The sequence below is a fragment of the Schistocerca piceifrons genome, chromosome 2, assembly GCF_021461385.2.
Source record: "Schistocerca piceifrons isolate TAMUIC-IGC-003096 chromosome 2, iqSchPice1.1, whole genome shotgun sequence".
NCBI lineage: Eukaryota > Metazoa > Arthropoda > Insecta > Orthoptera > Acrididae > Schistocerca > Schistocerca piceifrons.
The window spans coordinates 27,078,687-27,105,537 of NC_060139.1; the positions used below are offsets into that span (position 1 = coordinate 27,078,687).

General features: G+C 44.3%; 1 protein-coding gene and 1 pseudogene across 7 annotated transcripts in view; one reads left to right on the forward strand and one right to left on the reverse strand.

Moving 5' to 3' along the window:
- The window catches only part of LOC124775910 (ankyrin repeat and fibronectin type-III domain-containing protein 1), a 703,384-nt gene that overhangs the window by 144,238 nt on the left and 532,295 nt on the right, over positions 1 to 26,851 (reverse strand). For all 7 annotated transcript variants that reach the window (XM_047250748.1, XM_047250750.1, XM_047250747.1 and 4 more), the window contains exons 3-4: positions 20,481 to 20,559; positions 530 to 633 (exon numbers count right to left, since the gene is read on the reverse strand). In XM_047250748.1, the coding sequence (XP_047106704.1) occupies positions 530 to 633; positions 20,481 to 20,559 (183 nt within the window). The remainder of the gene's footprint in view (positions 1 to 529; positions 634 to 20,480; positions 20,560 to 26,851) is intronic.
- Positions 23,933 to 24,050, forward strand: LOC124778282 (annotated as a pseudogene).

The window sequence follows — 26,851 nt, forward strand, 5'->3', positions numbered from 1 at the left end:
AATATCTGGTCTTATTGAGGAAGAACCGTGCCAGATGTGTACGTTGAATCACACTTCCACACACAGAACAGCGACACTTGTGCCTTGTTGTTTCGTAGCTTTCATAGTTGCTGGGGACTTACTTAATTAATTGTGTTAACGGAAGTTTTCTTTCGTTCTTTGTTGTTATTCTATGCAGTCAGATTGCGGAGTAATACTAGTCAGGGCCAACCGGTTACGAGACTACGTAGCCGGACATACAGCTACTGAAAATTAAAATTATTTGCATAATCTACATTTAATTAAGCCCCCATGCAAGGTCCTTTTCATTTTTTCTGTAGAACTACTAGTCTGCGCATAGTGGGTGAGAGAATATGAAAATTTTACATGTTGTATTTGAAGGCACTGCGGGTTGCATGAAACCCATCGGTAGGGGCAGCTGAGTCACTCTGTATAGTAACAATTACTTCGCAGTTCCTGTGTTGGAAAGAAAGCAGAGGGAAAAGCGTTAACTGGCAGGTGGTGGAAGCTACAAGCTGAGAGCACTCACACTGGTTTCCTTCCTGTGCCCCGAAAGCCACCAGCATCTTGGCGAGTTGTCGGTTGTTGTTGAGCACCGCCACGTCGAGGGGCGACAGACCGTCGCTGTTCACACTGCAACAGAAACGTACCACGTCCGCATACAAACTTCGCAGCTCACAACGCATTAGGCACGGATATTCTGGTCGGTATCGTCGCAATCAGACGGGAGAGAGGGCCGTTCTAAAAGTAAATAACGTTTTGATCTGACGATGTTCGTGATGAAGAACGATCAGGTCGACTTTCAGAAGCTACTGACGAAATCGAATGAATGAGTGAGGATAAAATTCAACATTTACTGATGGGCTAAACTTAGGCTTTACTGAAATTTAGCGTCCAGTTCTTTATCAAACTTTTAGTGGTGATTTGGGCCAGGTGGATTTCTCGACTTTTGACAGTTGCATATTTTTCAGTTGATACGAAAAGGACGGTGAGAAGTTTTTGAACGATATTGTTACTAGAATGAGATTTTCACTCTGCAGCGGAGTGTGCGCTGATATGAAACTTCCTGGCAGATTAAAACTGTGTGCCCGACCGAGACTCGAACTCGGGGACCTTTGCCTTTTCGCGGGCAAGTGCTCTACCAACTGAGCTACCGAAGCACGACTCACGGCCGGTACTCACAGCTTTACTTCTGCCAGTACCTCGTCTCCTACCTTCCTAACTTTACAGAAGCTCTCCTGCGAAGCTTGCAGAACTAGCACTCCTGAAAGAAAGGAAGTTTCATATCAGCGCACACTCCGCTGCAGAGTGAAAATCTCGTTCTGGAAACATCCCCCAGGCTGTGGCTAAGCCATGTCTCCGCTAGTTCTGCAAGGTTCGCAGGAGAGCTTCTGTAAAGTTTGGAAGGTAGGAGACGAGGTACTGGCAGAAGTAGAGCTGTGAGTACCAGGCGTGAGTCGTGCTTCGGTAGCTCAGTTGGTAGAGCACTTGCCCGCGAAAAGGCAAAGGTCCCGAGTTCGAGTCTCGGTCGGGCACACAGTTTTAATCTGCCAGGAAGTTTGACATTGTTAGTGCTGAGGAAATCTATGTTTCGCATATAAGCCTAAGACCAAAGCAGCAGTCAATGGAACGGGATCGTCCACGATCTCCCATCAAACCAAAAAGTCCAAACAAACTCTGGGCACAAGAAAGATTATGGCCAAAGTGTTTTGGAATCGAAAGGAAGTTCTAGTCATCGACTTGATGCTTGGAGGAGAGACCGTAATTTCAGCGGCCTACTGCCAGGCTGATCACCGATCAAAGCAAACGGCGTGGGTTGTCGTCAAGCTGCATTGTTTTTCTTCACGATAAGGTTCGCTCACATTCTGCGAAGGATTTGCTTCGGCAGTTGTAATGGGTAGTTTTTGAACCATGCGCCTTACAGCCTGGCTTCTTTTTTTTTTTAGTATTTGTTTTTTGTAATTCAAATGTGTGTGTATATATACAGGGTGTTTCAAAAATGACCGGTATATTTGAAACGGCAATAAAAACTAAACGAGCAGCGATAGAAATACACCGTTTGTTGCAATATGCTTGGGACAACAGTACATTTTCAGGCAGACAAACTTTCGAAATTACAGTAGTTACAATTTTCAACAACAGACGGCGCTGCGGTCTGGGAAACTCTATAGTACGATATTTTCCACATATCCACCATGCGTAGCAATAATATGGCGTAGTCTCTGAATGAAATTACCCGAAACCTTTGACAACGTGTCTGGCGGAATGGCTTCACATGCAGATGAGATGTACTGCTTCAGCTGTTCAATTGTTTGTGGATTCTGGCGGTACACCTGGTCTTTCAAGTGTCCCCACAGAAAGAAGTCACAGGGGTTCATGTCTGGCGAATAGGGAGGCCAATCCACGCCGCCTCCTGTATGTTTCGGATAGCGCAAAGCAATCGCACGATCATCGAAATATTCATTCAGGAAATTAAAGACGTCGGCCGTGCGATGTGGCCGGGCACCATCTTGCATAAACCACGAGGTGTTCGCAGTGTCGTCTAAGGCAGTTTGTACCGCCACAAATTCACGAAGAATGTCCAGATAGCGTGATGCAGTAATCGTTTCGGATCTGAAAAATGGGCCAATGATTCCTTTGGAAGAAATGGCGGCCCAGACCAGTACTTTTTGAGGATGCAGGGACGATGGGACTGCAACATGGGGCTTTTCGGTTCCCCATATGCGCCAGTTCTGTTTATTGACGAAGCCGTCCAGGTAAAAATAAGCTTCGTCAGTAAACCAAATGCTGCCCACATGCATATCGCCGTCATCAATCCTGTGCACTATATCGTTAGCGAATGTCTCTCGTGCAGCAATGGTAGCGGCGCTGAGGGGTTGCCGCGTTTGAATTTTGTATGGATAGAGGTGTAAACTCTGGCGCATGAGACGATACGTGGACGTTGGCGTCATTTGGACCGCAGCTGCAACACGGCGAACGGAAACCCGAGGCCGCTGTTGGATCACCTGCTGCACTAGCTGCGCGTTGCCCTCTGTGGTTGCCGTAGGCGGTCGCCCTACCTTTCCAGCACGTTCATCCGTCACGTTCCCAGTCCGTTGTAATGTTTCAAACAGATCCTTTATTGTATCGCTTTTCGGTCCTTTGGTTACATTAAACCTCCGTTGAAAACTTCGTCTTGTTGCAACAACACTGTGTTCTAGGCGGTGGAATTCCAACACCAGAAAAATCCTCTGTTCTAAGGAATAAACCATGTTGTCTACAGCACACTTGCACGTTGTGAACAGCACACGCTTACAGCAGAAAGACGACGTACAGAATGGCGCACCCACAGACTGCGTTGTCTTCTATATCTTTCACATCACTTGCAGCGCCATCTGTTGTTGAAAATTGTAACTACTGTAATTTCGAAAGTTTGTCCGCCTGAAAATGTACTGTTGTCCCAAGCATATTGCAACAAACGGTGTATTTCTATCGCTGCTCGTTTAGTTTTTATTGCCGTTTCAAATATACCGGTCATTTTTGAAACACCCTGTACATACACACACCCACACACCCACACACACACACACACACACACACACACACACATATATATATATATATATATATATATATATATATATATATATATATATAATTCCCGGCAATCAGTTGCAACAATTATGCATATAAGAAGTTGTTGAAAGTTGTTTGTCGTGGAAAAACTGGCGACTTCGAACATCATTATGTTTTCCTCAAACAAAGTTGTATTTCACAAATGTTATTAATTGTCTTCATAATGTTAACCACATATAGTTAACGGAAGCCGTAGAAACGATATTCCGAAACGAATACGTATAGCGTAAGTCAAACGTTCGAATTAGAATAGAAACCCCACGAACACAAATTTGCTGTGGCAGGTATGAAACTCCGTTACTCGCTCGTTACACTTGAAGGACAGATGTTGAATGGGCCGAAACGAGCCGCCGCATAACAGCGTAGTTGCCTGCTAACTTCGAAAGAAGGTAGATGCGGTCCCTAGCGCAACTTATAACATCGTCGAATATCAGTGCGGACGTGAGAGCTTTGGTACACCCTGTTAAACAAACGGAAAAATGGAGGCGGTACAATTGGAGAGCGATCCGCCTTCACCAACATGCATAAGCAATTCAATAATATATATATATATATATATATATATATATATATATATATATATATGAATTACAAAAAACTAATAATAAAAAAAAAATGTTTCATGGCGCGAGATTCGATCCGGCAACCTTCAGATTACAAACCAGAGCGCTTACCGCTGCGCCACGACGCTGTAGAACATTGTTAATCGTAGAGAGCATTTCACCGCAACGGTTTCTTTTAACTGTCGATTTTCTCGGCAACGGCTGAGAAGTGCATCTTGGTGCTTTGCCACATTACACCTCTGGCCGTGAGCTTTTATTATGCGAAGTATGAATCGAATCTGAATTTCACAATTGGCGGCCTCCCCTTGTAAGTAAGAGTAGCAACAGCTTCATACATGAGTCATGTTTCTCATGACAGATCCGCTCGGATCCAATGACTAACTGCATGCAGTTTCGACTGTGGCCAAAAGGTGTCAGTATCTTACGGACTATGAAATTATCAAGCAGTGGAAACTGTATATTGGGAAACAAAACTGTGTTTATTTCAATTATTATCACTTTCATTAGTTACTGTTGATTTAATTTGTTTATTAGTGCGAATGATGGTATGAATGGAAAGTAAGATGATAAATGAATATCGTTGTGGCTATTGACTGATTATCCGTTAGCGTGTGAGCTGTGTACTGAGAGTGAATCGTACTCGGGGAAAATTGTGAAGTGCAATTAGCCACTTTATCGGACTGGGGAATCAAGAAACATTTTACGATTACTCTGTTACTTAAAGAGGGTGTTATTTTTATAGCTGTGGGTTTCATTTAGTAAGTTGTTTATAAAAGCTTTTAAAGTTGTGATTGCTCAAAAGTAAAAGACGCGGGATTGCGCAGTTTAATATTAATATCGGATTGCCTACGATGTCTATCAGCAATCAGAGGACGCTACGTTCGCGCGTATTTTGTGGGCATAAGAATTGCTTTGTGAAGTCTAAAGAGCTCAGTTCGGATCTCAGGCATGATCATGCCGGGCATGGATATGTGGAGCCCTGAGTAGATATGAAAATTTTTCGGAATAGTAGTTAGACCGTGAAGTTTCGCAAAGTGGACGCTAACATGTGAAAATACTAACATATGAAATTTCGATTTTAATACGTAACTTGTGACTATTGCACAAGGCGCGACTGCAAACTGAACATTAGTAGTGGTCGAATAGTGTAATATTTGAGCGAGCATTCTGTCACAGACAATCCTTTCTGGTGTTAGATTTGGTTCGATACCATACGCTAGCTATTACATTGAGTGTGACTGCGTGTGAATGACGAAACTGTAACTTAAGATTAGCACGGGCTTGGCGGTGTTTTGTATCAAACAATATACCGAAGTTTTTACTCGAAAACTGTCTTTCAATTAATCGCTCACCTAACCCGTTACTGAAAAATATTTTGATGCGACCTGTAGAGATGTATAGTGCGGCTAGTTTCTTCATTTTTCTAACACGAAAGACGTGTGGACGCGACTGCAAAAGAAGAAATAACCGAAAGATGAGTGTAACTGTTTTCTATCGGACGAGACACAAATAACCGCGCGGCAGCAACGCCCGTGCGCATACTGTTCCAACCGAGCTCCAGGGAGCCGGAGCACTCACTGCGGCAGCTCGGAGCCCGCGTGGAGGGGGAAAGCGAACTCACTGCCCCCTGGCCGCATGCAGCCGTAATAATCCGTGCCAATGACAGCTATGACTAGCCGCGGGAGCTCTGTACCTCTATTGGAGGATACCTTTCTATTCATTGAGAGGGATGGTCGACCGCAGTGTTTTGTATGTCATAAAGTACTTAATTCTGCGAAGAGGTACAATATACAGAATTAAATACAGTCAGATAGAAGGCGTTGCACACTGAGAACTGGTAGCCAGGCTTAAGAACGACATACCAGTAGACGTATGTTTAAAAACGGATTCGTAATACGGAGGGTATCAAAACATGCAACATAGTTCGTGTTCTGTAATGTGTTTATAATTTTCTGGTAAATGAGAGCGGAGAAAACACTACTGGGCCTGCAATTCGAGCAAGCTACAGGGTCGCTCACATCACTGCGACGAGTGGCAAACCGTTTTCGGTGGGACCAATCGTAAAATCGTGCATGGTAGCAGTTGCAGAATGTTTGTTTTCAAGGGAGGTGCAGGTAATTGAAGGGGTTTGCCTGTCGAAGCAAACAATGTCTCGTCGAATCCTGGACATAGCAGCGGATTTAGAGACACAGCTCAGGAAAAAGGCGGAGAGGTTTGTTTCATTTTCGTTAGCGCTTGACGAAAGCACCGACATATAGGACTGTGCTCAGCTTGCAGTCTTTGTGCGTGGCGTCGACATGGAGCTGCAAGTAACTGAAGAACTCTTGGATGTGGTACCACTCGATTACACCGCAACAGGACGTGACATTTTTGAAGCTGTTTGTGAATCAGTGGACAATATGAATTTGCCGTGGGATAAGCTCCATTGTGTAGCGACAGACGGTGCACCACAAATGATCGGGCGTCACCAAGGTTTTGCTTCTCGTTTGAGAAATAAACTCAGGGACGAATTCGGGAAAGACATTTTGACTCTACATTGTTATATTCACCAAGAGGCACCGTGTGCTGAAACAGTAGAGCTAGGTGGCGTAATGAAAGATGTCGTGAAGTGTGTGAATTTTGTGCGGCGTCGAAGGATTCCTGAAAGATGTGGAAGCTGAGTATGGGGATATATCTTACCACAGTACAGTTCGTTGGCTGAGTCGGGGAAAAGTTCTTGATTTTTTCTTTGCCATTAGTGAGGAAATACCCCTTTTCTCGAAATGAAAGGGGAAGAAATGCGTTGTCTGAAAGATATAAAATGGATATCAGACCTGGCGTTCCTAGCTGACATAACTATGCATCTGAATAATTTAAATCTGTCATTGCAGGGCAAAGGGCAGCTAATCGTTGACATGCACGACCAGATCAAAGTGTTCATGGAAAAGTTACGTTTATTTGAGAGGCAGATGAGTAATGGACATCTAACGTTCTTCAATCATCTTGCTTCTTTAAAACTACCTGAAGGTCCTACTTTCGGTGATTACCAAGCAAATTTAAAGCAGCTCATCACGTCGTTTGAAACACGATTCCGAGACCTCACTAGTTTGGAAATGGAACTTAAGGTGTTCAGCTCTCCTTTTTCAGATTCCACCGATGACTTGTCATCGTCACTTCAATTGGAGATTATTGATTTGCAAAATTCAACTTTGTTGAAAGAGAGGTACTACAACACGTTGTATTTGTCACGATGGTAGTGTTCATTACAGAAAAAAACATTTCCCAAGCTTCACAACAATGTCGCTCAGATCATGTGCGTGTTTGGATTTACGTTTTGATGTGAGCAGCTTTTCTGAGCAATGAAAACAGTTATAAAGTAAGGAACGATCGCTTCTTCAGGATGCAACAATGAAGGCCATCCTCCGCATTAACGCTGCGAACACTTTGACGCCTGATATTTCCGATCCTGCAATGAAAAGAAAATTTCAAACTACAGAGGCCCAATAAATTTAGTATGCAATTTCTTGTAAAACATTTGTTTCTTATTTATTTCCTGAAGATCGTATTTCCTGGTGTAGCACGTCACCACGCCTTAGCAGCTAAGAGTGTGAGGTTTTCGATCTTGTAAGACGCGGCTGGCACATCAAAACGCTCGCCTTGCCGCCTGCCTCAGCCAGCCGTGCCACGTTCCGGCGTGCCGGCCCACTAGACTGGTCACAGCGAGCGACACGGCTCCCTGGAGCAGGGAGCGCTCCGCGGCTCACAACGGAGCCCACGAGCTGGAACAGCCTGTGCTATAGGGATGAACCGCTTCTGATTCTGACTGGGTAGAAATCGGAAGCCTTCCCCACATACGAGGGGCCTTTGAAAAGTCCGTGCAAAAATAAAAACTACTTACGTGTTTGGGTAAACATCTTATATTTTTCGACGTAGTCTCCTTTTAGACTTATACACTTCGTCCAACGCTGTTCTAATTTGTTGATCCCTTCCGAATAATAGGAATTGTCCAAGTCTGCAAAATAGCTATTAGTTGCTGCAATCACCTCCTCGTTTGAATAAAATCTTTTTCCCGCCAGCCATTTCTTCAAATTGGGGGACAAATAGCAGTCCGAGGGAGCCAAGTCTGGAGAATAGGAGGGATGTGAAACGAGTTGGAATCCGATTTCCAATAATTTTGGGACCACAACTGCTAAGGTGTGTGCTGGTGCATTGTCATGATGGAAAAGGACTTTTTTTGCAGTCCAATAGCCGGCGTTTTTCTTACAGCTCGGTTTTCAATCGGTCCAATAACGATGAATAATATGCACCTGTAATAGTTTTACCCTTTTCCAGATAGTCGACGAGGATTATCCCTTGCGAATCCCAAAAGACAGTCGCCATAACCTTTCTGGCCGAAGGAATGGTCTTGGCCTTTTTTGGCGCAGATTCTCCCTTGGTAACCCATTGTTTGGATTGTTGTTTGGTCTCAGGAGTGTAGTAATGTACCCATGTTTCATCCACAGTGACGAAACGTCGCTTAAAGTCCTGCGGATTCTTCCTGAACAGCTACAAACCATGCTTGCAACGCTTCACACGATTCCGTTTTTGGTCAAGCTTGAGCAATCGTGGAGCCCATCTTGCGGATAGCTTTCTCTTGTCCAAATGTTTATGCAAAATATTATGTACCCGTTCATTCGAGATGCCCACAACACTAGGAATCTCACGCACCTTAACTCTTCTGTCATCCATCACCATATCATGGAATTTATCAATGATTTCTGGAGTCGTATCCTCCACAGGGCGTCCAGAACGTTCAGCATCACTTGCGCCCATATGGCCATTCCGAAAATTTTGAAACCACTTATAAACTGTTCTAATCGAAGGTGCAGAGTCACTGTAATGTTTATCAAGCTTCTCTTTAGTCTCCTGGGGCGTTTTGCCTTTCATAAAGTAATGTTTAATCACCATACGAAATTCTTTTTCGTCCATTTTTTGACAGTTACTCGACTTCCTTGATTCACACGAATGCCAAACACAAAGAAATAGACCAATGTGGCTGAAACTTAGTGTGCGTTCTTTCCAAAGATGCTACTAACTAAACACGACCTCGACACGCGCCGGTGGTGCCATCTCTCGGATTTTGCACGGACTTTTCAAACGCTCCTCCTATATCATAACATCTGAGGTCCAGCTATACGGAATCGAAAAGCAGCTGCTTCTCCATCGTTGACCATGAGCTCGCCGTTCCGGTAATGTACAATACAGAGCGTTGCTATAGTTCGACAACTGCATTACCGCAGTGGTCACACCGGCTCCAATCAGATCATCGATGTTCAGCGCTCTCGAGTTTGGTTACCGCTTGGATGGGTGACCGTCGGGCATGCCGAGCGCTGTTGGCAAGCGCGATGCACTGAGCCCTTGTGAGGCTACATGAGGAGCTACTTGATTGAGAATCAACGGTTCCTGTCACGAAAACTGATAAAGGCCGGGAGAGCGGGTGTTGACTGTCCAGTGAAGCGCATGGGCTGAGAATGGCAGTGTCGGACTGTACCGTCGGGTCTTCCCGGCATGTCCAGACGGAGTTTTATTTTTTGCTTGTTTTGAGTCAATTCAAAGTTGTATATATTACAGCTGTGGCTCTGAAACACTTCACGGATTGAAAATAATATACCAGAAATTGTCGGATATAAATCGGAATTTTAGGCCCGAATGTGTTAATTCTAATTTTTAGTGAGGAAGGAGAGGAAGGGGGGGATCCCGGCTTTGTTCAGTTTAAATTTGTCAGATTCACAAGAAATCCGCTCTTTGTTTACGAAAATCTGGCAACTCTGTGATGTCTGCTAACAGCCAACGCCATGATAGCTTGTATACTCATCATGTTTGAGGACCCACTGACTCACTCGATTGCCTTTCTCAGCTTCCTTTTTGAAGGCAGAGGGACTCCCAAGCTAGCACGCTAGCCCACTCGAACTCAATCAGTTTACCTACTCCAGCCCCAGCCTATTTATTGCATTGTCTGAGACATACATGATGTTCGTCCTCTTTCAGTCGAATACTGGCAGTTCTCCTTGTCTGTCCGATGTAAGCTAATCCGCATTCACAGCTGACATCACAAATTCCAGGCGCCTGCAGCCCGTCGAATTTTTGATGGATTAAGCACTGCTACATTTTTGTTGCTCCTAAAATTTACCGGTTAATCTGTAGTCTACTCCTTCCTCCAAGCGCTTTCAGTTGTTAGTGGTTCAGAGAGTCGAATGCTTCAATAAAAGTTCTGTGCTTACCTCCGGAGAGAAAATCACTAATACCTTTTAACCTTTTAACGTTTCCCGAAATTTTCAGACGTATCATGTACACCAACTCTCAGCGTTCGTTCCCTTTTGCAGAACTGATGAAGACTATGGACGTAATTCTTAGGTCATACAATTTTGTCCTCCTTGTAACTGTCTATACGCCTCCTTTTCAATAAGACTCAAATTTCCCTCGCTGTCTCTGAAACTTCAAATTTCGATTTTATGTATTGTCCCTTTGCAGCTATGTTTGGGCATTTTCAGATAAACAATGGGAGAAGTTTGCTACGTGTTGAAGAATAAGTTTAAGAATAAGCAAGTACGATTTAAGATCGTATATATTATGATTTTTCAGGTGCGATAATCAGTGTGCAGTAGTTCATGCTCACCACGGGTTATCCATTCTCGAAGGACTTTGAACGTATTGCTCTTTGCTCGCTGCTCGTTGCGCAGCGAGATTGGGTCTGATGTTTCTCCGAATTAGATCAGGAACACTATTCTGTTAACTGCAATTTTTGACTCTACTTAGGATGCAGTGTTGGTTAGGTGAGAACTTTTAACATGGCAGCGCGTCAGCAATCGTGAATAATTTAATGATTAGAAAGAATCCGCCTCGATTGCAAATAGAAACCGGATGTTGACCTAGGTTTCGGGGCGGATAACCACGCCTTCTTCGGAACACACTAAAACTACAAACTGCCGTATTAATATTGGACCATGCCTCTTTAGGCAGTTTGTAGTTTGTGTTCCGAAGAAGGCGTGGTTAACCGCGCCGAAACCTAGGTCAACGTCCGGTTTCTATTTGCAATCGAGGCGGATTCTTTCTAATCATTAGTTAGGTGAGTTCACTCTTTACACTCGAACCTTGAACCAAGAGTCGCAAGTTAGTGCCCTCATCCGTTCCCAAATGACACCTAGTAACCCCAAACGAGATGGTGTAGTGCTCGGCGGAATCATCGTTGACTCCCCTCCGGGTTGATTTAGGTTTACTGTTGCTACCCTGAATCACTTACGGTTAAGCCCGGGATACGTCCTTCAACATGTGTATGCCCCACTACCTCAGTCATTCTTGTTAGACTGCGCTAGTCCGATGTCTCTAATGATATCGAAGTTAACCTCTTACATACTTCCCCACTCCATCTTTCACCGTATTTTAATAAACGAACGTGCTTAGGGAAACAGGCCGTCACAGCATAAGGACAATGTTTCGGACATTTACAACGGTAGAAAGCCATGCAAGTTAGAGATCGCAGAGAACACCTGGTTGACCCATAGGTTACTCCAATATGAAGAGCATAACCCTTACTTCCAGACTGCTCACAAAAAGTTTTGCACCACCGTCATGACTCGCATACCTTGGAAATATTTCTTTTAATACTTTTTCGATCACAGGAAACCCGTGGTCTAGGGGTAGCGTCTTTGATTCATAATCAAAACGTCTTCGGTCCCGGGTTCGATCCCCGCCACTGCCTAATTTTGATAAATAATCAGCATTGGCGGCCGAAGACTTCCGGCATAAGAAGTCAGCCTCATTCTGCCAACGGCCTTGTCAAAGAGGGCGGAGGAGCGGATAGAGGTTCAGGGCACTCTCTTGTCCTAGGGATGGGAAATTGCCCCTATAGGCGGAAGAATCAGCAATTATCAACGATATGAGGATGCAGAAGGCAATGGAAACCACCGCATTAAAGACACGTAACGTGTATCCACAGGACATGTGACCTGTAATTGAAGAAGTATCATGATGATCTCTCCATTGGCAAAAGATTCCGGAATAGTCCCCCATTCGGATCTCCGGGAGGGGACTGCCAAGGGGGAGGTTACCATGAGAAAAAGATTGAATAATCAACGAAAGGATAACGTTCTACGAGTCGGGGCATGGAATGTCAGAAGCTTGAACGTGGTAGGGAAACTAGAAAATCTGAAAAGGGAAATGCAAAGGCTCAATCTAGATAAAGTAGGGGTCAGTGAAGTGAAGTGGAAGGAAGACAAGGATTTCCGGTCAGATGAGTATCGGGTAATATCAACAGCAGCAGAAAATGGTATAACAGGTGTAGGATTCGGTATGAATAGGAAGGTAGGGCAGAGGGTGTGTTACTGTGAACAGTTCAGTGACCGGGTTGTTCTAATCAGAATCGACAGCAGACCAACACCGACAACGATAGTTCAGGTAAACATGCCGACGTCGCAAGCTGAAGATGAACAGATGGAGAAAGTGTATGAGGAAATTGAAAGGGTAATGCAGTATGTAAAGGGGGACGAAAATCTAATAGTCATGGGCGACTGGAATGCAGTTGTAGGGAAAGGAGTAGAAGAAAAGGTTACAGGAGAATATGGGCTTGGGACAAGGAATGAAAGAGGAGAAAGACTAATTGAGTTCTGTAACAAGTTTCAGCTAGTAATAGCGAATACCCTGTTCAAATATCACAAGAGGAGGAGGTATACTCGGAAAAGGTCGGGAGATACGGGAAGATTTCAATTAGATTACGTCATGGTCAGACAGAGATTCCGAAATCAGATACTGGATTGTAAGGCTATGGGGAAAAAAGGCATTTCTGGCCAAGAGAAGTCTACTAATATCAAATACCGGCCTTAATTTGAGGAAGAAATTTCTGAGGATGTACGTCTGGAGTACAGCATTGTATGGTAGTGAAATGTGGACTGTGTGAAAACTGGAACAGAAGAGAATCGAAGCATTTGAGATGTGGTGCTATAGACGAATGTTGAAAATTAGGTGGACTGATAAGGTAAGGAATGAGGAGGTTCTACGCAGAATCGGAAAGGAAAGGAATATGTGAAAAACACTGATAAGGAGAAGGGACAGGATGATAGGACATCTGCTAAGACATGAGGGAATGACTTCCATGGTACTAGAGGGAGCTGTAGAGGGCAAAAACTGTAGAGGAAGACAAAGATTGGAATACGTCAAGCAAATAATTGAGGACGTAGGTTGCAAGTGCTACTCTCTCTGAGATGAAGAGGTTAGCACAGGAAAGGAATTTGTGGCGGGCCGCATCAAACCAGTCAGTAGACTGATGAAAAAAAAAAAAAGAAAAAAAAAACGCTACTTGCACATGTGACACAACGTTCATGTATCACTATGCCATAGTGTTTCATTTTTCTGCTTCTATTGCACGAGAGTACTGGGTGTGTTTGGTTGAGAGGAAATGTTTGGTTTTTTGTAGCTGGGAAGGTACGCTCCCGCTATGGTTTCTAGTTCCTGTTTGTCGCCAGAAAACGACCAGTTAATTTTGTTACGAGTGGCGAGCATCCTCTCAGGGAATTGAGCTGTTTCGTGTGAGTGGGGCCGTGGGCCACTGCGTGGCTAGAGCTGACACGCATCCTCGCTGAGGACAGAGGCTGGCGTGCTGCCACTACCGTCCCCGAAGGATAACTCAACCGGAGATTTTTGCTTTTTCTGTACCGATCTCAAAAGTCGGGACGGAGGGAGCCGCCCAAGCCATTGTGTTCGTCATGAAGGTGGCGTCCAGTCGGTGGGACATTGATACGTTCCAATACCAACATTCTGTTTGTTATGGTGCGTTCAAGTTCTAAGGCCTCCGATTTTTTTCCTCCGGACTGGAATGAGATAGAAACATGCGCATTGTTTTAAAATGAGGCCGCGTTCATTGTCAATACGTCCCAGAGATGGCAGCACCGTACGGCAGATGGAATTTAACCGCCAGCGGCGAGAATGAGAACTGTTTTAAAGACTTAAAATGGCGACGTTTTCCTTACTTGAACAGCGTGCAATCATTCGTTTTCTGAATTTGCGTGGTGTGAAACCAATTGAAATTCATCGACAGTTGAAGGAGACATGTGGTGATGGAGTTATGGATGTGTCAAAAGTGCGTTCGTGGGTGCGACAGTTTAATGAAGGCAGAACATCGTGTGACAACAAACCGAAACAACCTCGGGCTCGCACAAGCCGGTCTTACGACACGATCGAGAAAGTGGAGAGAATTGTTTTGGGGGATCGCCAAATGACTGTTGAGCAGATCGCCTCCAGAGTTGGCATTTCTGTGGGTTCTGTGCACACAATCCTGCATGACGACCTGAAAATGCGAAAAGTGTCATCCAGGTGAGTGCCACGAATGCTGGCGGACGACCACATGGCTGCCCGTGTGGCATGTTGCCAAGCAATGTTGACACGCAACGACAGCACGAATGGGACTTTCTTTTCATCGGTTGTGACAATAGATGAGACGTGCATGCCATTCTTCAATCCAGAAACAAAGCGCCAGTCAGCTCAATGGAAGCACACAGATTCACCGCCACCAAAAAAATTTCGGGTAACCACCAGTGCTGAAAAAATGATGGTGTCCATGTTCTGGGACAGCGAGAGCGTAATCCTTACCCATTGCATTCCAAAGGGCACTACGGTAAGAGGTGCATCCTACGAAAATGTTTTGAAGAACAAATTCCTTCCTGCACTGCAACAAAAACGTCCGGAAAGGGCTGCGCGTGTGCTGTTTCACCAAGACAACGCACCCGCACATCGAGCTAACGTTACACAACAGTTTCTTCGTGATAACAACTTTGAAGTGATTCCTCATGCTCCCTACTCACCTGACCTGGCTCCTAGTGACTTTTGGCTTTTTCCAACAATGAGAGGCACTCTCCGTGGCCGCACATTCACCAGCCGTACTGCTATTGCCTCAGTGATTTTCCAGTGGTCAAAACAGACACCTAAAGAAGCCTTCGCCGCTGCCATGGCATCATGGCGTCAGCGTTGTGAAAAATGTGTACGTCTGTAGGCCGATTATGTCGAGAAGTAACGCCAGTTTCATCGATTTCGGGTGAGTAGAAGGTTGGCTGTCATCATGGCAATTTCTGATCTTGTTTTGGCTGATCTAAGGAGTTCTGACGTTGAACAGTTGTACCAATTTTTTAAATTGTCAATCCACAGACATCCTGGATTGACAATTTAAAAAATTGGTACAACTGTTCAACGTCAGAACTCCTTAGATCAGCCAAATCAAGATCAGAAATTGCCATGATGACAGCCAACCTTCTTAGAGGAGACGGCACATGAAGAAGAAGAAGTTAATTAGAAAAAAAATCGGAGGCCTTAGAACTTGAATGCACCTCGTATAGTGAGAAGTATCTGACGTGTTTCCTTGTTGTTGTTTTTTTTGTGAAATAAACAATATTCTCATTTGTTGCACCGGCAACAGCATAGAGTCGTTCCCTCCATGAGGCATGGGGAGCTTTCTTTGAAAGTTGAGGGCAGAGAAGAAGGTTTCTGGTCTATTCGTCTTTCATCTCCCAGCCACCATCTGATGTTGACCGGTGCACTCTAGCTGATTTTTCGGAAATGTGTCCCAATTGAGGTAGCACAATCCTCATGAAACACACAGACTATGTTTGGGAGCACGATTTCAGAGCAGCATCTCCTACCTATTGCCCAGCCCTGGTGTCAACATTTTGGCGGTGGGTTCGTCTTTCAGAACGGTAATGCACATGCCCACTACCTCGTGAACAGCTTCCTCCAGAAGGCACGAATCAGCCAAATTGAGAGGCCTACGGCATCAGCTGACATGAACCCCACAGACTACGTTTAGGGGAGCATGGTTCCACAGCGGCATCCGAGGAACACTTCTCATACAACGGATGATGTCAGGAGGGACACTGTTAAAGACCGGAACAACCTCTCGATCACATTTTGGACATTATTCCTAGGTGAATCCAAGCACATTACAATGCATGGGATGAAACATGGTACTGAATTAACTTCTTGTGAACTGGGTCCAGAGCCTGCATAGATTTCTAAACAGACATCATTTGACACTTGTGGTTGTCAATACAGGGTTATTAGAAATGATTGAAGCGATTTCACAGCTCTACAATAACTTTATTATTTGAGATATTTTCACAATGCTTTGCACACACATACAAAAACTCAAAAAGTTTTTTTAGGCATTCACAAATGTTCGATATGTGCCCCTTTAGTGATTCGGCAGACATCAAGCCGATAATCAAGTTCCTCCCACACTCGGCGCAGCATGTCCCCATCAATGAGTTCGAAAGCATCGTTGATGCGAGCTCGCAGTTCTGGCACGTTTCTTGGTAGAGGAGGTTTAAACACTGAATCTTTCACATAACCCCACAGAAAGAAATCACATGGGGTTAAGTCGGGAGAGCGTGGAGGCCATGACATGAATTGCTGATCATGATCTCCACCACGACCGATCCATCGGCTTTCCAATCTCCTGTTTAAGAAATGCCGAACATCATGATGGAAGTGCGGTGGAGCACCATCCTGTTGAAATATGAAATCGGCGCTATCGGTCTCCAGTTGTGGCATGAGCCAATTTTACAGCATGTCCAGATACACGTGTCCTGTAACGTTTTTTTCGCGGAAGAAAAAGGGGCCGTAAACTTTAAACCGTGAGATTGCACAAAACACGTTAACTTTTGGTGAATTGCGAATTTGCTGCACGAATGCGTGAGGATTCTCTATCGTCCAGATTCGCACATTGCGTCTGTTCACTTCACCATTAAGAAAAAATGTTGCTTCATCACTGAAAACAAGTTTCGCACTGAACGCATCCTCTTCCATGAGCTGCTGCAACCGCGCCGAAAATTCAAAGCGTTTGACTTTGTCAAATGGTTCAAATGGCTCTGAGCACTATGGGACTTAACATCGGTGGTCATCAGTCCCCTGGAACTCAGAACTACTTAAACCTAACTAACCTAAGGACATCACACACATCCATGCCCGAGGCAGGATTCGAACCTGCGACCGTAGCAGTCGCGCGGTTCCGGACTGAGCGCCTGAACCGCTAGACCACCGCGGCCGGCTTGACTTTGTCATCGGGTGTCAGGCCTTGTAGCAATTGTAAACGGTAAGGCTTCTGCTTTAGCCTTTTCCGTAACATTTTCCAAACCGTCGGCTGTGGTACGTTTAGCTCCCTGCTTGCTTTATTCGTCGACTTCCGCGGGCTACGCGTGAAACTTGCCCGCACGCGTTCAACCGTTTCTTCGCTCACTGCAGGCCGACCCGTTGATTTCCCCTTACAGAGGCATCCAGAAGCTTTAAACTGCGCGTACCATCGCCGAATGGCGTAAGCAGTTGGTGGATCTTTGTTGAACTTCGTCCTGAAGTGTCGTTGCACTGTTATGACTGACTGATGTGAGTGCATTTCAAGCACGACATACGCTTTCTCGGCTCCTGTCGCCATTTTGTCTCACTGCGCTCTCGAGCGCTCTGGCGGCAGAAACCTGAAGTGCGGCTTCAGCCGAACAAAACTTTATTATGAGTTTTTCTACGTATCTGTAGTGTGTCGTGACCATATGTCAATGAATGGAGCTACAGTGAATTTATGAAATCGCTTCAATCATTTGTAATAGCCCTGTATTTTGTAAGGGGTAAGGGGTAGTCAAATGAAAACGAGACAGATGAAAAAAAGTTAGTAAACTGTTTATTATTTCAAAAATAATCGCCACAATTGTTAACACATTTATCCCACTGCGAGACGAGATGGCCGCCTTCATGGAAAAATGATTGCGGTTGCCAACGAAAACACGGTTCTACCCAGGCGTTCAGCTCTTCGTTCGAAGCAAATCGGCGGTCACGACTGTATTCCTTCAGTGCACCAAAAATGTGGAGGTGGGCGGGCATTTTGTTGGCAGGTTGTTTCGAGTATGCTGCAGAAGTTTCGCTGAGAAGCCCTTACACATCGTCCCTACAGTCCACAGTGATTTTCATATTTTTGGAGCTCTGAAGAAAGATTTCCTTGGCCGTCCATTTGCTTCGGACAAAGTGGTACAATCACGGTCCGTAGGCAACCGCAAACATTTTTCAATGAAGGCATTGACCTCCTCGTTTCAGAGCGATAAATGTATTAACAGTTATGGCGAATACTTTTGAAATAATAAAAACTGCTTTTACTTTTTTCCATCTGTCTCGTTTTCATTTAACTGCCTCTTATATTTTGCTATTGCAATCTCCGCGTTACGCCATTGTAAATCACAGTTAATTGGTATTTATGTCTTTTCTTGACACGGCGCCAATTATTTAAGCTTGAGACCACCGCAAACTGCAATAGGAAAATAAAGCATTTCAGTCGTAAGTGAAATATGGTGTCATTTCAGCGGTATCGAATGTTACCCAGCAGGATATCTTCGTTTCACAGATAATTATTGTTTTGTTTTGGTTTCTATTTCACTATTAAATTATTTTTCAGTTTCTGAAAGCTTGTTCTTTCATTTCCTGTTCGCCTTGTAACTACGCCCACATTCGTTCACTGAAGTGCAGGTGGTGCGAAATATTTTTTGATCATTTTATATGGACAGTGCTCTTAGCCTTTGGAATGAAAGTGATTCTGGGCAGAAGATTCATCTAACCTTCTAACTGACAATGTTGCTCTCAAACAACATTGATTACCAATATCCATCGGAAGAGCACCAAGAGTCCTAATGCATTTCAACTGCTAGTGCCTCGGGCATGGGTGTGTGTGATGTCCTTAGGTTAGTTAGGTTTAAGTAGTTCTAAGTTCTAGGGGACTGATGACCTCAGCAGTTAAGTCCCATAGTGCTCAGAGCCATTTGAACCAACTGCTAGTGCTGCTGTCATCCACTAGACACCCATTTGGGAGCACCTATCTTTGTAGCAGCAGAGCTGTTGGCATTCTTTATTGCGAATGAGGGAAGATTTTCAAACAGTCTTCGTCAATTCAGTTTTATAAAGCATATGTAGGTACGTTTACTGAAAAGAAAGTAATATGTTTGCCACTGTAAGAACCTAATTACTAATTGGCACCATCCTATATATTTTTAAATAAATGGAAACATATATAGGTAGTTACATTCAGGAAGGTCCGTTTATTCGGTGAAAACCAGTAAATAATTTCTTCCTCAAAATTTTATAGCAGTGCCAAATAAAGGGTTTGTACGGGACCTAGCTCTATCTTCGTTTAAACGACAGAAGTGCAGAGTGGGCACCATCCATTCCTTTTGTTAGCAGTAAAAGTTGTATGTTGGCATAAAAAAGAAATTTGATCGGTGTTATCTCAAGTATTATTCATTGGCATTGAAGGCTCGAACTTAAAAAGCGTCTTCTGACTTCCTGGTTTCCTATTTTCTATGGTCTGCGGCAGCGATGCCTTCCTCATCATAAATTTAAATCGTTCAGTGCCAGAATCCCAGCTTGCAGAAGAAGAATATGGAGTGGAAGAAGGGAAAGTTCGTGTCCTCTCAGTAGCTAGCGGTATGCTCGATGAAATATCGACCGTATTTGACGATTATGCCCCGCTTCTGTCTTGCGAGCTTCTCAGACAAGGGATTCGATTGTGAATGTTACCAGACGGTGTGTTTTATGACTTTCATTCACATGTGACTCCCCCCCTTTCTCATAGGAGCGGATGTACTGCCGTCGTAGCTTTGTAACCTCCACAACTCTTGTCTTGGGAACTAGCAACTTCTTCTTGCCGTCCTCTCAAAGCTAAAGTTTACAAATTTACTTTTCGTTTCAATTATACCAATAATTGTCACTATCTTTCATGAAACTTTTGAACATCTTCAGTTAAAAAAAAAGTCGTGTGACTAGGGCCTCCCGTCGGGTAGACCGTTCGCCTGGTGCAAGTATTTCGATTTGACGCCACTTCGGCGATTTGCGTGTCGATGGGGATGAAATGATGATGATCGGGAGAACACAACACCCAGTCCCTGAGCGGAGAAAATCTCCAACTCAGCCGGGAATCGAACCCGGGCCCTTAAGATTGACATTCTGTCGCGCTGACCACTCAGCTTCAGTTTATATAAGCTTATGAATTTTTTCTAAAATTAATTCCACAGCGTCACTACTCTAAACACAAAATCAGTATTATTTTTTAAGAAGTATGAGCTTTCGAAATTAACAATAACGCTAGTTTCAGTTTCTAAGTAGCTCTTCGAATTCTCGAAATCCGACAAGAAGAAACAGCATTGTAATGCAGCAATAATAAGTTTATATTAAATATAATGAATAAAGAAATATTAAAACTTGTTAAGTGATGTTAATAAAATACATACTACGCAAAAACACACTGAAATATGGTGGAGAGTTGCGAATTCTCACCTGTTCACGTCTACGTCCGTCGATTCTAGGATGGTTCTTGCCCTGTCGATGTGTCCATGCTCCACGGCAGCAAACAAGGCTGAAAAATAGAAAGGTCTTGTAATATTTGGCGTATCAAGGATGCATAATTTAACGGACTACAGCTTTCCTGTAATATATTAATATCAAAAGGTATTCAGTCAATACATTCAAAAGACACTATTCAGAAGTAAGCAAAATGAACAAACAATAAAACAGAAAAATTATGAATTTGCATAAATGTGTTATGACAGAAGATCAAGAGTTTCAACTATAAAAATATTATATTCACATAGATTTACAATCAGTTCAGATGTGTTATCTAAACTTTCCTTTAAAAACATGCGGCACTAAAGGTTACGTATTAGGGTTTTCTTGAGGAATATGCCTCAGTAATTAGCAAAGTCAGGGCGACAGCCATCGAATTTAGGTTTTCCGCGTTTTCCCCACATTGTTTAAGGCAAATGCTCGAATGTTTCCCTAGGAATTGACTCGGCCAATTTCCCGTGCTCCGTCTCTAAGACGCGCGTCGTCGACGGGACATCAAACCTCAATCGTTCTTAAGGAATTGGTTGTCACCGACTCCATGGTTAAGGAAACAAGCACACAACTTGGACTTACTGGGAATCACAAAGTGCGACAAAACTTGATTCGATTAGTTGATAATAGCTTGATATACCTTTCTGGAGCAACGTTTAGAAACGTTATTCCAGCCATACGACAAGCTTAGTCTGCTGAAATGCTACCGGACGGAGAAAGTGCACTGTAAAAATTTCGCTCACCTAAACAGCAGTAAAGCGCCACGTGTTTGGTAAACAAGCAGTCAGATAGGTTAGACACGCCACAGGGAGCGCAGCGATAAACAGGATTAGGAAATAGCGCAATAACTCTGATTTATGTCCGATGTGGGTACCTCCATCCCTTCATACTTGTTCCCACTGAGTCAATACGAACGATCATTCGTCAACACATTCATTCGCTTGAATTCCTAGAACGTACATAAGAAGCATATTCTGTTGTTGTGATTACAGCAAAAAATCTAGTGTGCCAGCAGTGGTATAATGATGCACTTCATGCCCTATCGCGGACAGATACAAAAGCATCACACACAAACGTCCAGCTCGATTCCTCTGTTTTGTATATGTTGTTTTCCTGCTGCTAAGACGTCTGCAATACTCTATTACAAGGCGAGAAAAGAGTTGCACATCAAGCGAATCGAGGTGAACTGTCATTATAACTTTACGTGGATCGCCATCCTAAAAAGCAGGCAAAAATATCTCGCACTGCCTTCTGTGTTCAGTTACACGGTCCATTCACATTCCAGTGGAATCCAATCTCACTCACATTAATATGACCACTGCCTATGTTCGACGTCAACGTGTAACAACCCTTCACAGACGGCAGATGGCAGCACTAGCAGCGGATGGTATATAAAGCGTGTTGAGCGGACGCGGAAAAAGTGCAGTCGCCGTCGTAATACGGAAACGGAGCGATTTATCTGACACCCAAATGCATTACGTTGGCTTTCGGGACAAGGATGGAAGCAGTGACGAAACGGATAAGTCTGTAAACTGTTTTCGTGCCGCCGTGCTTAAAGTAAGTCGTGCATCTACATCTACATTTATACTCCGCAAGCCACCCAACGGTGTGTGGCGGAGGGCACATTACGTGCCACTGTCATTACCTCCCTTTCCCGTTCCAGTCGCGTATGGTTCGCGAGAAGAACGACTGCCGCAAATCCTCCGTGCGCGCTCGAATCTGTCTTATTTTACATTCGTGATCTCCTCGGGAGGTATAAGTAGGGGTAAGCAATATATCCTATACCTCATCCAGAAACGCACCCTCTCGAAACCTGGACAGCAAGCTACACCGCGATGCAGAGCGCCTCTCTTGCGGAGTATCCCACGTGAGTTTGCTAAACATCTCCGTAACGCTATCACGCTTATCAAATAACCCTGTGACGAAACGCGCCGCTCTTCTTAGGATCTTCTCTATCTCCTCCGTCAACCCGATCTGGTACGGATCCCACACTGATGAGCAATACTCAAGTATAGGTCGAACGAGTGTTTTGTAAGCCACGTCCTCTGTTGATAGACCACATTTTCTAAGGACTCTCCCAATGAATCTCAACCTGGTACCCGCCTTACCAACAATTAATTTTATACGATCATTCCACTTCAAATCGTTCCGCACGCATACTCCCAGATATTTTACAGAAGTAACTGCTACCAGTGTTTGTTCCGCAATCATATAATCATACAATAGAGGATCCTTCTTTCTATGTATTAGCAATACATTACATTTGTCTATGTTAAGGGTCAGTTGCCACTCCCTGCACCAAGTGCCTATCCGCTGCAGATCTTTCTGCATTTCGCTACAATTTTCTAATGCTGCAACTTCTCTGTATACTACAGCATCATCCGCGAAAAGCCGCATGGGACCTCCGACACTATCTACTAGGTCATTTATATATATATATTGTGAAAAGCAATGGTCCCATAACACTCCCCTGTGGCACGCCAGAGGTTACTTTAACGTCTGTAGACGTCTCTCCATTGATAACAACATGCTGTGTTCTGTTTGCTAAAAACTGCCAAAAACTGAATGGCGAAATGGCGCTATTCAAAACCGGTGCCGAGGAAACTGTGGTGCATCAGGGGCCATAGGCGACAGGCATGACGACGGCTGCGGAGATGTGTGCGGATGAATAGAGGTGCAATTGTTCAGCAAGTGACCGCCCAGATGAACCGAGGGGCTTCCAACATTGACCGTTCAGCGAACGTTGCTGCGTGTATGTCTTAGCAGGAGCCTGATTCGTGCACCCATTCTGACTGCTGTTCATCTCGCGACGAAGGCTGGAATTAGCACGCCAGTACCGCGATTGGGACGTCCACTGAGTGGCCACAGGTGGCCCTCTCAAACGAATCACGATTTATGCTTCATCAGCGTCAAACGTCTGAAAGCAAACACCCTGCGACATTCGTCGGAAGGATCCAGGCCGGACAAGGGAGCGTTATGGTCTGGGGAATGTTTTCGTTGGCATTCATTGTGTGATCGTGTCATCTGGATCAACACAAGGCTGCATAAATCCTTGGGGACCATGTCCATCGCTACATGCAATGTTTTTCCTCGGCACAATGGTATCTAGCAGCAGGACAATGCAACGTACCACACAGGTAGCAGTGTAAGTGAGTGGTTGGAAGAGCACCGCGACGATTTTACGGTACTGCCCTAGCCGCCAAATCCCCGATTTAAAGCCAATCGAGATTCTGTGGGTTCACGTCGATTGGGCTCGTCACCGCACTGGAGTTTGTGCATGGCTCCACTTCCCCACTGGTCCACTGTTACCTTTCAGAACCTCCCTGACTTTCTTCCTGCATCTCTTGCAGCAGGCCGTGCTGCAGCAGGTTTTCGACAGGTGGTCATATTAATGTGGCAACGGCCTTGCCGCAGTGGATACACCGGTTCCCGTCAGATCACCGCAGTCAAGCGCTGTCGGGCGTGGCCGACACTTGGATGGGTGACCATCCGGGCCGCCAAGCGCTGTTGTCATTTTTCGGGGTGCACTCAGCCTCGTGATGCCAATTGAGAAGCTACTCGACCGAATAGTAGCAGCTCCGGTCAAAGAAAACCATCATAACCACTGGGAGAGCGGTGTGCTGGTCACACACCCTTCCTATCCGCATTCTTATCTGAGGATGACACGGCGGTCGGATGGTCCCAATGGGCTGAAGTCGGAGTGCTTCGTTTCCTTCATATTAATGTGATTGGACAGTATACAACATAGTACTTCTTCTCATTAGTCTTCTAACTGGTTCACTGTGGCCAGCCACGACTTCCTTGCTTTCTACATCTCATAGTAGCACTCACACCCAACATCCTCAATTATTTATTTCATGTATTTTAACTGCCATCTTCCCCTACAGCTCTTGCCCTCTACAGTTCATTTCTAGTACCATGCTTTCTACATCTCATAGTAGCACTCACACCCAACATCCTCAATTATTTATTTCGTGTATTTCAACTGCCATCTTACCCTACAATTTTTGCCTTCTACGCTTCATTCTAGTACCATGTCCTACCATCAAGTCCCACATAGAGTTTCCCACGCATTCCCTTTTTGCTGATACTGCGGAGAAGCTCTTCATTTCTTACATCACCAGTCAACTTCGTTTTCAGTCTTTTCCTGTGATATAGTGTCTCAAACGCTTCGAATCTTTTCCAGTTTTCTCAAAGTTCATTATTCACTTCCATAGTTTCCTGTGCCCCAGACGTGAATTCTCTGACATTTCTTCTTCAAATTAGATCTAGGTTTGATATTATTGGTTTTTTTTTACCGAGTAGGCCCCTAATGCTCCCTTTGGCAGTGACAGTCTGCTCCTTATATCCTTCTCGCTGCATCTGTACCTCTAGTATCTCTACTGGCAGTATACATCGACTGCCACATCGCAATTTTCCACACCGCCGGCAGTACTTGCTCATCGACGACTATAGAGGCAAGACCAGTCGACATCGTCCAGCCAACTAGTGTCACATTTGCCTGCAAATTACCATCTCTACTCTAGCTGCTAGTTGAAAGCCCTTCTATAGCCGTAATGCTGGACATTACTGTTCACGCCAACCTTGCGTTTTCAGGATTGTGCTTTTAATTTGCACACCTCAAATTGCCTTTTATTTTCTAATCTGTTGTAGCGTATTTCCTATCTTTGCATTTCTTCTTCCAGCAAGCAGAAGCTTGCATTTACCATTTCCAGTTGAAGTTTCTAGAAGATATCTAGGTTGTCTTTGCCCTGTACAAACTACAGAAAGTACTGCATATTCCAGAGCGGTGTATTTTAGTTTCGTGAGCTACTAACATCTTTTTCATTTGTTCCTCTAAGTAACAGTAAAATGATGGGGAGTCTTATGTTAGATAAACGAGTTAATATGAACCACACTAGGTGCTATCAAAAGAAGCAAGAAAAACTTTTGTGGAGAAAACAAATATGTGACCGTCGCATATAAATTTAAGCATGAGGAAGCCTTTTACGAAATTAATTGTTTGGAGTACAGTCGTACATGGAAGTGCAACGTGGACAGTAAACAGCGCGTACAACAGGAGAATAGAAGGCTTCGAACAGCAGTGTTATGGAAGAGTGCTGAAGATATTACGAGAAGACTGGATAACTAATGAAGAGGTAGGAGAAGAAATTAACGAGGCTATGTGACTAAACGAGGGGAAAGGCTGAAAGGACTGCCCTCAGGCAGCATGGAATAGTTAACTGATAACGGAGACATGTGTGAGTCGTAAAGATTGTAGAGAAAGACCAAGACAGTATCAGCAGGCAGATTCAGGTGGATGTAGGGGTGAATGAATTAACTATGAAACACTAGCATCTTTCACTCTCTGAACTGAAAACCACTCGAACGACTAATGAGAAATAGCTGAGGCAAAAGGCAGTTGGACAAATTGTTCAGTCGACGATAGCGTACATCACCTATACGCTTCAGTGAACTGGAAGTATGTTTCATGCATGTAGGCGGAAGATTTAAGTACAAAGCGAACTGGGTACCTCGACAGCAGTCATGGAGAGTCCAATGAAATCATCCACAAAATGAAATCAAGAAACAAAAATTACCTAAAGGTCTGTTCAAATGGCTCTGAGCACTATGGGACTTAACATCTGAGATGATCAGTCCCCTAGAACTTAGAACTCAAAAATGGTTCAAATGGCTCTGAGCACTATGGGACTTAACATCTGTTGTCATCAGTCCCCTAGAACTTAGAACTACTTAAACCTAGCTAACCTAAGGACGTCACACACATCCTTGCCCGAGGCAGGATTCGAACCTGCGACCGTAGAGGTCGCACGATAGAGGTCTGTACTGTGGGTTATTGTTCTATACATTAATAGTGTAAGACGTTCCACTCCGGCCGTCGGAGCATGTCCTGAGCATCTTCTTCGCGGTAGTCGGACAATCCTTGAAACTTCTAGCCAGGGCTCGCAGCTGAGACTTCGCCTTTATCGGGTTGTGTTCCTGACCGAGTGAGCTATCCTGTGTGAGCGAGCTCTGCAAAGACCTCTCTGCTACTGTACTTTGTGAACTCCACCGAAGCTTTCGTGGATACCCTGTTGGAATTGCTCCGTGTCGCGAAAGGTTTGGAAACTTATCCAATGCATTCCTTATACCATAATCATTTGTGCCTTCCGTTACTTTTTGTACACAATATATAAGACAGTTATTGTAAAAATGAATAAATAAAACAAAAGCGTTTACATGGCCTCTGTAGACCTGCAGAACATTTATCACAATGCCCCTAGAATAAAATTAAGGTAAGCAATGAGACGGTTTATGTGAGAGAAAAAAATTAT